General features: G+C 52.3%; 1 protein-coding gene across 1 annotated transcript in view; it reads right to left on the bottom strand.

Annotated features, from left to right (window-relative positions):
- The window catches only part of CEP250 (centrosomal protein 250), a 45,380-nt gene that overhangs the window by 1,932 nt on the left and 31,195 nt on the right, over positions 1 to 12,253 (bottom strand). Inside the window, 11 exon segments of the mRNA XM_014456491.2 lie at positions 226 to 285; positions 937 to 1,038; positions 1,682 to 1,837; positions 2,017 to 2,130; positions 4,593 to 7,199; positions 7,644 to 7,765; positions 8,820 to 8,940; positions 9,919 to 10,040; positions 10,559 to 10,622; positions 10,625 to 10,903; positions 11,800 to 11,938. Of these exon segments, the coding sequence (XP_014311977.1) occupies positions 226 to 285; positions 937 to 1,038; positions 1,682 to 1,837; positions 2,017 to 2,130; positions 4,593 to 7,199; positions 7,644 to 7,765; positions 8,820 to 8,940; positions 9,919 to 10,040; positions 10,559 to 10,622; positions 10,625 to 10,903; positions 11,800 to 11,938 (3,886 nt within the window).

Genomic DNA, 12,253 nt, shown 5'->3' with positions numbered 1-12,253 from the left:
GGAGAAGGCTTCCTTCCCCACCCCCACCCTAACCCTGTGGGAGGCTGAGTTAGAACGGGGCTCTTCTTATCGCCCACCAGGCTGACGTTTGCCGAGACAGGAACTATTTCCCCTCTCCCTGAGGGAGGTGCACAAAGGGCCAAGCACACAGCACACATTAAAGCTGGTTGCCTGAGTGCAAGGGAGGGAAAGGGGGCTTAGAAAACGGATCCTTCTAGAACATACCTCTTCCTGCAGTTCAACCATGTGCTTGACCTCTGAAGAGCCCTTCTGTCCTCTTCCATTCTGTGGAAGACAAATGCCATTCCTGTTGGAAGAGGCCTTCCCACCCCAGGGGTTCTGCAGGCCTCCTCAGCTCATCACAGTCCTGGGGGCCAGGGCAAGGGCTATGGGTCAGAAGTGTTGGAACTCAGCCTGAACGCTATAGGGCACCAGGGCAAGGAGAGGCCCAAACCAGCCTAATGGGTGATGCCCACGGAGATCTGACGCTGAATTTCCAAAAAGGCTTGGAAGGCACTGGCTTCACGGAGGCACCTTTTCGTTTACAGAAGTACAGCATGCACCTGCTTTGTGCTAGTCCTGGCTCCGAGCTAAGGATGCAGAGAGGAGGTAAGACCAGGTGTCTGCCGTTGAGAAGCTCTTATTAAAGGAAGGGGGTGGAGAGCTGGGAGATGCTCAGCACACAGAAACAGTCTCCCTCTGAGGGTGCGGGCTGTCTACCGATGGGCTGAGTTCCTCAGAATGCAGGGCTGCTAGCCCTGACTCCACCCCACCGAAGCTGAGCCTCCTTCCGGGGTCAGGGACACACTGAGCAGTGCTGCCTGGGGCAGAGCCGGGTCAGGAGGGGCTCTCTGGATTGGCCGAAGTGGCTGTCGCCCCTTGCAAGGGTAGCCACGGACTGGCTCTCCTGAGGCTGCAGTCAATGAAGAGGTAAACCTGTGGTGTGGGGGATGATGCTGTGGCTTCACTGGTCTCCAGGACCCCTGATCTCGATGTGCGTAGGAATTCCCTCTTCAGCTTCCTCCGCTCTCGCTCCACCTGCCAGGAGGCAAGTGAGAAGTCAGGGCTCAGCTCGCCTTTTCAAGAGAAGGCCAGTGCATGTGTGGGCGTGATGGCAGGGGACAGCAGTCATGGGGAGCTAAACTGCTTGCTGAGGGGAGCACATGCTAGGGCAGCCCTGAGTGTCAGGAAGTGCTCCTGGGCAGGAAAGGTAGGGCGTCCTCTCAGGCTTTTGGCACAAATATTAGCAAACATCTTTTGGGGCTTGTGAGTCATCTGACCTCTGTTGCAACTACAGCAGTCATGGGGAGCTAAACTGCCCGACTAACGAGTTTTTTGAGATACCAGCTGTCTCTTGGCTGATTTTTTGCATTGAGTTGATAGAGTAATTGGCGTCCTCTCAGGCTTTTGGAACAAAGGTTAACAAACATCTTTTGGGGCTTGTGAGCCATCTGACCTCTGTTGCAACTATTCAGCTCCATTACTGTAGCCTGCAAGAAGCTGTAGACAATACATGAATGAAGGGGCTTGGCTGTATCCCCATAAAACTTTATTTTCAGAAATAGGCAGTAGGCTGAACTTGGCCCTTGGACTAAAGTGTACCAGCCCCTGCTCTGAGGGCAGGGCCAGTAGAGATCATGTCCACTGGGCCCCGGAGGAGGGAGCTGAGGATAGATGTTACCTGCTCCAAGGTGGTGCGCAGCTGGATATTGTGGTGCTGTAGCCTGCTCCGGTCAACCTCCAGCTGTGCCACTGCTTGCTGCAGGTGTTCAAGCCTTTGTTCCCATGGCTGCTTCTCCTGCGTCCCAGCACTGGGCTCTGCCTCTCCTCCTGAGACCTGTGGGAGAGACCTGTGAATCTCACCTGGGCAGTGCCTTAGACAGGTGAACAGATAGAGGGCAAAGGGACCAATCTGGCAGGTCTGGGATTCAGGATACAAGTCCCAAGAGAAGGGGACAAGCCCCCTGGACACAAGCTCTCTGTTGGGCCATCTGTTCCCCCAGACCCACAGCTCACCTGCCCCAGCTGTCCACCTGCCTCTCCTCTGGGCCCCTGTTCTGTTCTGCTGGTCGGGCCGGGGCTGTGGAGGCGCTCCTTCTCCAGGGCCTGTCTGGTGAGCTCCAACTCATCCTGGGGTGTCAGGGTGTGGAACAAATGTCATCACAACCTCAGATCCAGACTCACTCCACCTCTATCCTCAGTTCAATTTTCTCATCTGGGTATAATCTTGTGTGCCCTGGAGCCTCTGAGCTATTCTAGTGCAAAACCTTCACTTCACAGATGGATAAAACAAGATACATGGTGGGCTAGGCCTGAAACCTGTCTCGTTTTAGATCTCCCACCGGCTAAGTGATAACTTGCAGCGTTGGAAAGAGCATGGACGCTGGAGCCACACAGAGCTGGGTATTGTGTCATCACTTATTGGCTAGATGACTTTGGTCAGGAGAGGCTCTCCAAACCCCAATTTCCTCATTTGTAAAATGAATACATGTTCCTTGAAGCATAAATCAAACCTTTGGAATTAATCCCTTTAGATAAGTGGGGAACCTAGTGCTTGATATATTCCAGGCACTCTGCTTCATACATGATAATGGCCGAGAAGAGAGACAGATGAGTGTGTGTGTGTGGGGGTGGAGGTTGTCTGGGAGGAAGAGCTGCATAGTAAAAAGGCTGCTTGGATCTAATTCTAGTTTTGCCACTTACTAAGCTGTATGTCCTTGGGCAAGTTATCAACCCCCCGAACCGTCACTTCTCATCTATAAGGTGAAAATAATAACAGTTCCTACTTTTCAGGGTTGTTGTGGAAAAAAGTGAGAGTAACAGTGCCCAGCATATAAAATGCCTAAAATAAAAAAATGGTACTACTGTGACGAAGGGTTGCACTGAAAGATGTTCTTGAGTGGGTGTGGCAGGAGAGGCTGACCCGAGCCACAGTAGAGAAAATACTGCTTAGTAACCCAAGAACAGGGTCAGGAAGTGCCCTCCTGCCCAGTTGTACACCTACTTTTTCTGTGCCTCTAAGAGCGGGCCTGGAAATAGGACAGTCACTCCACTCACTGAATGCTTTCCTCCTATGCACTTTGTACATACAATCTCATTTCATACACAAAACGGCCCTATGGAGCTGGTACCATCATTCTCTATTTTATCCATGAGAAAGCCAAGAGCCAGAGAAGTGAAGGCACAGCTAATAAACTGTAGAACTGCATTGCAAACCCAGGAACTTGACTCCTAGGTTCATAAACGTAACCCCTTCTAAGCATGTTGCCCTTTAACCAGAGCAGAGCACTGTGAGCTCCCAGAAGGCAAGTCCCTGGAGATGATGAAGGGGGTTCTCCGGGGCTCAGCACAAGGCTGTAGAGTCAGTCTCCCAGGAAAAATGGGCTTGGTTCCTCTCGGCAAAAGAGACAATGCCTCTCTGTGTCCAACAGTCAACCCTTCTTTCCTGGCTGCCTACTCTGTGGAGGCCTGGTGCTCAGTGCTGGGCGTGCAGAGATGACTAAGACATGGCCCCTGACCTTGAGGTTAAATGTTATACCCTAAGGTCCTCTTCCTTCTCACTCACCATCCCACTAAGGAGCCCACTTATTCCTAACTGCTGATACTCCAAAGTCTCTCTAGTCTCAAGTTCATCTTTACCTTCAGATCACTTGACAGATCTGCCTGCTGGACATCCCCCCTTGCATGTCCCACAGGTACCTTACTCTATTTCCAAATTAAACTCATTCCACTCCTCTTCCCCAAACCTGCCTTTGTGCATCTCAGCAGAAACCTGGGTTCTGATTTCTTTCTGTCCTTTCTTTACTCCACAGTCTCTTAGCCAATCAACTGCCTGACGTCCTATGATCATCTAAGTCTGCCCTTGTGCCTCCATCTGCACTTAGTATCTCAGGTCACCATCTCTCCCCTGACCTCGGTTACAGCCTCCTAGTTGGTCTCCTCAGGTCTAGTGTTGCTCCACACAGCAGCCTGAGTGATCTTTCTGGACTGTATATCTGATCATGTCACTCGCCTGCCCTAAACCCTTCATCCACTTCTCACTGGTCATCCACATCCTTAACATGACTCATAAGCCCGGAATGATGGGGCCCCTGCTGTCCTCACTTTTCTTGCCATCTCCTCCTCTAGGTTCCAGGAGCCTGCACTCCCTACACAGATACTCATGTTCTGTCTTACTCAGAAAGCTCCTCCCCACCTGTGCTTGGCTAATTCCTTGCTGGTCCCTTCAGATCTAACCTTTACCACCACTTTTACCAGGAAGCCCTTCGGGACTCACCCCCAGGAAAGGTAGGCTGTCCCTCTAGCATACTCAGAGCACACTAAACTTCCCCAAAGAAGCACTGAGTATTAGGTGCTGCATTCTAACTGCTTATCCAGACTGTAAGCTCGATGAGGGTAGGGACTGTGGGTATCTTATTCTCTTCGCATCCCCCCCAGACTAGCACAACTACCCGGATTCCACTTACGCTGAGATGCTCGGGACCTCAGCTTTCCCACACCTTGAGGTACACAAGTGGAGGGTGGCAGGCAGTGCCTGAGTTCAGCCGCCCAGGGCTCTGCCCCCTGGTCCTGATGACCCATTGATGACTCACCTGCAGCCTCTGCTGTTCTGAGTCCCGCTCCAGGACAGAGGCTTGGAGGAACATGGCTACTTCCTGCAGACTGCTAACACTGGCCTTGCTCTGGGCCAGGGACAGCGCCAAGTCCTGGGCCTTCTCCCTCCACTCGATCTCCCTGGCCTCCGTCTGTCTCAGGACTGCCTGTAACCGCTCCAGCTCCTGCTGCAGCCTGGGTCCTAAAGAGTCAAGTTTTGTAGAGGGCTCCTCCACTGGGGAGGCTTTGCGGCTGTGGGCTGAGGCCTCCAGATTCTTCCTTTGCTCTCTCAGCTCCAGGATCTCCTCTTCCCTTTGTGCTAGAGTCAGCTGTAGCTCCCTTAGGCTCTCATAAAGGCCCCTCATCTCTTCCTCTCTTTCCTGCCCCAGATTCTGCTTCTCTTGGATCACATCCTCTTGGAGCCTCTGGGCCAGAGACTTCTCCAGCAGCTGCCTCTGTTTCCTCTGATGTCTCAATTCTCCATCCCTCTGTGCAAGTGCCTGCTGGAGCTCCTGCACGGCCGCCTGGTGTCGGAGATCCCGGTCCTGGATCTCACCTTCCCGCTTCCTTAGGACCTCCTCCAGCTGCCGGGCTTGTGCCTGGCAGGAGTCCAGGGCAGCCTGCAAGGTGGCTGTGCTGGCCTCAAGGCTGCGGCTCAGTTCTGCCTGTCCAAGGAGATGCTGCTCTTTCTCCTGCAGGGCAGCCTGAGCCTTGCTGAGGGCCTCCTGCAGAGCCTCGACCTGGCCTCGGGCAGCCTCCTCCTGATGCTGGGAGGACTGGCTATCTGCCCGCAGGGCCTCCAGCTCCTGGTCCCGTTGCTTGAGCATCGCCTCTGCCTGCAGCCAGCTGTCCTGCAAGGCCTTGGCCTCCGCCTCGTGCTCCTGTGCCCGCTCCGCACACTGTTGCTGGAGGGCCAGCAGAGTCTTCTCCTGCTTCTGAAATTCAGCCCTTAGGTCACCCAACACCTCCTCCAGGGCCTGTGCCCGTTGTCCCTCCACTGTCAGTTCTTCCTGGAGTCTTTGCACATGTTCCCTCTGGTCCTCAAGCTCTCCCTGGCGCTCTCTCAGTGTCATGTGGGCCTGCTCCAGAGCTCTCTGCAGTGTGCCTGCCTTTTCCTTCACCACCTCCTCCTGCCCCTGGGCCTGCTGCTGTTGCTGCTGCAGGGCCTCGAGCTCCTGGTCCCTCTGGGCCAGGGCTCTCTGGGCCTCTTCTAGCTGGCCCTGAAGTGACTTCTCTTTCAGCTCCCCCTGCTCCCTGGCTTCCTGCAGGTGCTGCTGCAGGACCACTATCTCCTGCTCTCGTTGGGTCAGGAGTAGGCTGGTCTCTCCCACCTTCCTGTGTAGGCCCTGGAGCTGCTGTTCCAGCTGGCCCTTGTGTTCCTGAAGTTCCTGGATACGCTCCTGCTGGCATTCCACCTCCTTCTCCTTGTCACGCAGGATTAGCTTCATGTGCTCGAGGCTCCCTCGCTGTGCTTTATTCTGGCCCTTCCCTTCCTCTGCCCGCTCCTGCATCAGCTGCCTCTGAGAGGCCAGCTCCCGGCCTCGCTCTCTCAAGGAAAGCTTGATCTGTTCCAGGTCCTCCTCTAGAATCTTGGTCTGCAGTGTCCTCTGATCTTCAAGGACCTGAATCCTCTCTTTCTGCAGCACCATCTCCTGGTCCCTCCTCTGGAGGTCCTGAGTCAGACGCTCTTTCTGCCTCTGCAGCTCCTCGATCTGTTCTCGCTGGGACTTCACCTCCTGGTCCTTCTCCTGGAGCTCTCCTGCCAGAAGGCTGCTGTGGCTCTCCAGCTCGTGGACCTGGCTGCTTAGCACCTGCAGCTCCTGGCTCCTCTCCTCTAGGTCCAGGGTCAGGTGGGTCAGAGCCACCCTCTGCACCTCCCTCTGGCTCTCCAGCTCCTCAATTGCCTTTTGCTGGCACTCTACTTTGCGGTGGTTTTCCTCCAGTTCCAGGGCCAGGCACTCCAGAGTAACCAGCTGCTTCTTCAGATCCTGAATCTGTCCTTTCTGGGACTCGATCACTTGGTCCCTCTTCTCGAGTTCTAGAAGCTGATGCTCTACAACGTTCCTCTGCGTCTCTTGATCCTTCTCGAGCTCTTTGATCTGCTCCCTCTGCACAGTCAGCTTCTGCTCTCGCTCCTGGACGGCCATGGGCAGATGCTCTAAAACAGACCTGCACCTCTCCAGCTCCTGAATCTGTTCCTGTTGCAGATCCACCTCTTGGTTCCTCTTCTTTAGGTCCAGAGACAGCAATTCCAAAGCTGCCTTCTGCATTTCCCGCTGCTTCTCCAGTTCCTGGATTTTTTCCTGCAAAGCCTCCACCTCCCCTTCTCTTTCAGATAAGGCCTGGGCCAGGATAGCCAAGTTCTCCTGTAAAGCCTTTCCTTGGGCCACTTTCAGCTCGCCCTGCTCCCGCAGAGCCTGGGCTCTCTCGCGCTCACTCTCCACCTCCTCATTTTTCAATTTCAGCGCTGAGCGAGCAGTTCGCAGGTCTTCTTCCAGGACCCCTGCAGCACTCGCCTGAGCCCTGGCTTCTGTGACAGATGCTTGCAGATGTTGCACCTGGGCTGTCAGGTTCTCCTTAGCTGCCTGAAGTAACTGTCGCTCATTCTGCAAAACAAGATGCACAGCCACCTTAGACCACACTTCCTTGATACCATCACTCCAACCAGGTCCTGTCTTTCCTTACTTTGTAGCACCAGCATTGTCAAGGACTTGGACCAAAAGAACTCCTGCATTCCACTTACGCTACTAACTACTGTGAAAGAACATACCTACCATGTCCCAGGGCTCTGCTACGCCCAGAGAACGCATTGTGCAAATGAGTCATCCCAGACTCTGGTCCTTCAGGGCAAGGGACAAAAGGAGGATTCACTGAGGCCTTAATAGTGGCTCAGGGAGTGGGGCCAGCCAGAGAAACAGACACTGCTGAAGGAAGCTGGGCACAAATAAGGATGGGATAGGACTATAGACCAAGATGGGTCTGAGAGCTAGAGCTGGGTCCTGAGGGACGACTCCTGAAGCAACCCCCGCCCCACATCAGTACCACCATACCTGGGCTTCCATTCCCTGCAGCTCTGCTCGCCGTAGGCGACTCTGTAAGGATGCCACAGTTTCGTGCAGTTCCATCAGCTCAGACTCTAGGGACTTCTGTTTTTCTTCCCACTTGGATTTCTCTTTGGGAAGAGGAGAGGTAGTGGAGCAAGGCCCATGGTTGGGGGTGGAGGAAAAGTGGGAGGTAGAGGCAGATGGACGATGGGAAACAGAATCAAAGGGGAAGAAGGCCAAGGAGAGAATTATATCCAGTTTCACAGAGACATCACCCATCTGCCAGCTGCTCCTGTTTGTCTAGGCTCCTGGCTGCTTCCAGACTCATGTCTGTGTCTGCTGCGCAGCTCCAGCACTGCCTTATAACCATCCCAACAATTTCTCAGCCTGATCACATTCAGATCCTCAACTCTGGATTCCAGACAGGGTTGAGCTGGATGACAATGGAGATCCTTGCGAGTCTCCTACTCTAGGATTTTGATCTGGTTCTTGGAGACTAGGGTTACTCTGCTGGCTTCCCCCATCCCTACCATTTCTGCAGAATGCACCTAACCCAGATCTATGTGTGTGTCTCTCAGGGAGACCTCTGAGATACTTTCACGACCCAGACCCACTCCCCAAGTTGTCCTCTTCTCTTCTACAGTAGAGCCTTGAGCCTCAAGATCCTCCCCTCTCCTTTCCCTTCCAAGTGGTCACCACCCTTTTCAGCCCATGGCTGTGGCACAGATACGTTCTCCCCATATTCCCCCTCCTTGGTATCTCTCAAACAGTCCTCAATCCTGCTGTTAAAGGTTAAATAATTTGGGGGACATAGTTGAAGATGAAAAAAATAAGTAACACGGATCAATGACAAAAGATAAAGAATTTTAAAATGTCCTCACATTCCTGGCCTTGGGCTGCCAATTTTTAATCTGCAGAGAGAGAAAGCAAAAGCCTAGCCAGCAACTTCTCACTTCACCAAATCTGTTCCTCTTAATCCCTTTTGCCAGGATGGCCCTCAAAGGCCACGGGAAGCAGAAAACAGTTCATGGGGTCTCACCCCTTTGGAGATGCCTCTAGGTATCTTCTCACAGTTGTGGGCAAGCAGTGAAGAGTGGCTGCTAGGCCTGTTTCTGCCCCTTCAGGGCTTTCCGCCTTTCCTCTCCTCCCTCCAAATCCTTGTGCCTGCCTTGAGCTTCTCACCTTCCTGGTTCTGGGAGAGTTGCCTCTGCAGATCCCGCAACTCTGTTTGGACCTGGCTCTTCTCAGCCTCTGTATCAGTGAGATGCTGTTTCAGCTTCTGTGCCTGATTCCTCAGGTCATCCTGGGAAAGAAAGGGCATGGCTAACCTCACGTTCCTCATCTCCCACAAACCTATCCCAGTCCAGGGCCCAAGCCCTCTTCTTCCCTTCAGCCTCTTTTGGGGTTTGCCAGCGGGACCTACTCTCATAATCCTGAGTTATTTACCTCTGAACTCGTATACGCTTGGCTTCCTGAGTGATGACAAGCTCTGCTCCAGCTGACTAGAGCCTAGAATCCCTTTTTGTCCCATCTGTGTCATTTGAAACAGAACTGTTGCTAAAGTTTTAGCCCAGGGTCACCTCTCCTCTCCCTAAACTCCTCCTTCAAAGCCTAACTCAGAGGTCATTTCTTCCTTCTGACCTTCCTCAAGTCAGAATGAATTGTCCCTCCTATTACCATCATGTGCATCTGTATTGATCCAGCTAATTCTATTGGTTCTGCTTTATCTTACAATGCAATTTGGCTCCTCAGCCATGTTATAAGCCTTCTTGAGGGAGCAATCAGGTCTTTCTGCATTTTGTGTCCCCAGCTCAGACGAGCTGGCATATGGTGGCACTATTTTTTTATTGGCTAATAAGTTCACTACGAGATGGAATTTACAGGACATTTAGTTCAGTCGTAGGCTTAGCATGTTCCTATAAATGACAACCTCAAATCTCAGTGGTCTCAATTTGTTGTTTTTTTTCTTGAAGGTCTTGGCACCAAGAATAATTCATGGTTAGAGGAAAAGGATACAAAATAATGTCACACATTTGTACAGGGTTTCTAGCTTATAGGGCTCACATAAGCCCCTCACTGATCTAACATTCTCAACCCTGTGAGGCAGGCATGATTTGCCTGACTTTACTAGCAAAACCAAGGCCCAGAAAACCAAATGCTTTGTTCATGGTTTCCAGGTCATAAGTGATAAAGATGGAACTTATCCCAACCTGATCTCAGGAAGAAAACAGGTTAAACTGCTGCATGAATCTTTTCAGGGGAGGAGAGCAGGGAAACATACCCGGGCCTGCTGAGTCTTCCGCAGGTCTTGGTGGAGCTTGTGGAGGGCAGATGCCACCGCCTCAGCCGAGAGAGCCGTCAGGAGGGGCCCTCTCTTAAAGAGGATTCTCGTTCCATTTTGATCTGAATAAATGAGGCAATACCTCCTGACTTGGTTACAGTCTGAAAAAAACAGCTCTACCTCTTCAGACATGGCCTTGGCCTTCCCACTGATCCTCTTCTCCTCAAAGAAGCCCTTCTAAGTAGTCCTCTCATCATGCACTGTCTGCATACCTACGTGCCAGGCACTGTGGTGGGCGCTCAGTAATGCTAGCCATCATCCAATAAGTGCCAGGAACTGTGTGGGCTATTTTACCTCTGTAACCTCATTAACTCCTTAGAAAAGTCCTGAAAGGTAGGTACTTTTAACATCTGCATTTTGTAATTGAGAGAATCAAGCTCAGAGAGGACAGGTGACTTGTGCAAGGACACACATCTAGCAAATCGTAGAGCTGGGGGCGTTCAAACTCTGGGTTAATTCCAGAGTCTGTGGCTTTAGCGTTGTGGCATACTGTCTAAGGAACTGCATTCCTCTTCCTTCTCCCCAGGGAGCTAGGCCTGGCTTTGGCCCAAAGGACTGAGTTCTTAGATGGCTGCCTCACCTGGCTCAGGACCCCAGAAGGAGGGAGCAGAGTCTCCCCCGCCACTCAGCTCAGGCCTGCTCTCTCACAAACAGACCCCAGGGCCTGCTGCAGGACAGAACAGAGGCTGGCTAGCTGGGCCTGGGCATGGTGCCCAGGCTGCTGCTCTGCAGCCAGCGCCTCCAGCTGGCTCTCCATGCTGCGCAGTCGCAGCTGTAGCTGGGCTTCCTTGGCTTCCTGGGCCCACAAGGAAGCTCGCAGCTGCTGCTCTGTTACTCGAGATGCTTCTAGCTCCTCCAGCAGCTGTGCTTCCTGGGCCAGAAAATTAGCTTCTTTTTCCTTTACTTCCTGCTTCAGTAGTTCCACCTACAGGGAGGAAGTAGTCACCCTGAGCAGGGAGTGGATACCTGCTCCTCAGACCCTCCCTGGTCTTATACTACTCAACCCCCGCACCAACCTGATCTGGGCAGGTAGGCAGTACTGCAAGGAGTACTACCCAAGATCTGACCTGCACCCCTACCTACTCACTCCTACACGTGAGTGTAGGCTACGCAAATGGGCTTTGGCTCTGGCCCCCCTGGCAACTATGCCAACTCCCTGCTATTAGAATTCTGCCTGAAACCCTGACACTGAACCTAAGAAGACCAGTCACAGTAATACTGGCTACCATTTATTGAATGCTTATTGTGTTCATGACACTTTACATATAACTATAATGGTTAACAAGTATCACCCTTGTTTCATGGATGAAGAAACTGATGCTCACACAACCCGGAAGCAGTAGAGCTGGGAGTCTAACTCAGGATCTGGGTCCTTATCTCCTGCAGTCTTCTGCCTCTCTCTTACTCATCCCCTCCTAGTTCCATCTTTCCTCTGCACCAAGGATTGAGCAGACTGAGTCCCCCTGCTGCCTACGTAGTATTCTGGAGTAATACTATGGCCCTGCTGTGTCTTGCCAAACAGACAAAGCACACCAGGGAGTAGCCATGCTTGAATGAACTAGGCCTGCATGAGCTCTGCCCTTTAGGAACAATGTTCTGGGCCCTCAGGTTCTCCACAGGTGGTCAAACTCTGTGTCAGGTTCCAAACCCCCACCCTGCCCAGTCCTGGCTTCCCCCTCCTGCCAGGGCTGCTGACGTCCCAGCATGCTCTGTAATAAGGAAAGAGAAAGGTCCTCTTCATGAACCAACTCTGAGCAATCATCTCCCACTCCAGGGGCAGGCTTCCACCAGGGAATAGGGCCCATCACTGGTGGGAAGTACCTGGGCACTGAGCTCTTTCTGCCCTCCCTGGGCTTCCTGCAGATCCTGGTGCAGGGAACGCAGCTCCTGTTGTCGAACAGAGTCAGCTTCTTCTAAAACAAGGAGTCTCTGTTCCTTTTCCACTAGAGACAGAGTCAGGCTGAAAAGAGAGGGGTCAGAGGGCTAGGCCGTCCTCTCAGGGAATGAAGAACTACCTTCTCATCTGACTGTTCTAAACATTTAATCAAAATGGAGATAGTAATGATAATGATTACAGTGTAACAATAAAAACTTCTATTTTTTGAGCACTTACTGAGTGCTCCTAAATACTTCTCGCATATGATACCCAATTTCAACTTCATAGTTAATTTCTTCTCTGGGAAATTCCAGAAATAATCTATATCATACCTAAAATTAACATGTCCAATCTGGCTCTATCCCCTCTGTACATCCCCAACACCCCTATTAAGGTCCC

Source organism: Myotis lucifugus, unplaced genomic scaffold (genome assembly GCF_000147115.1).
Source record: "Myotis lucifugus unplaced genomic scaffold, Myoluc2.0 scaffold_60, whole genome shotgun sequence".
Taxonomy (NCBI): Eukaryota; Metazoa; Chordata; class Mammalia; order Chiroptera; family Vespertilionidae; genus Myotis; species Myotis lucifugus.
This window is presented reverse-complemented; position numbering and strand designations above follow the sequence as displayed.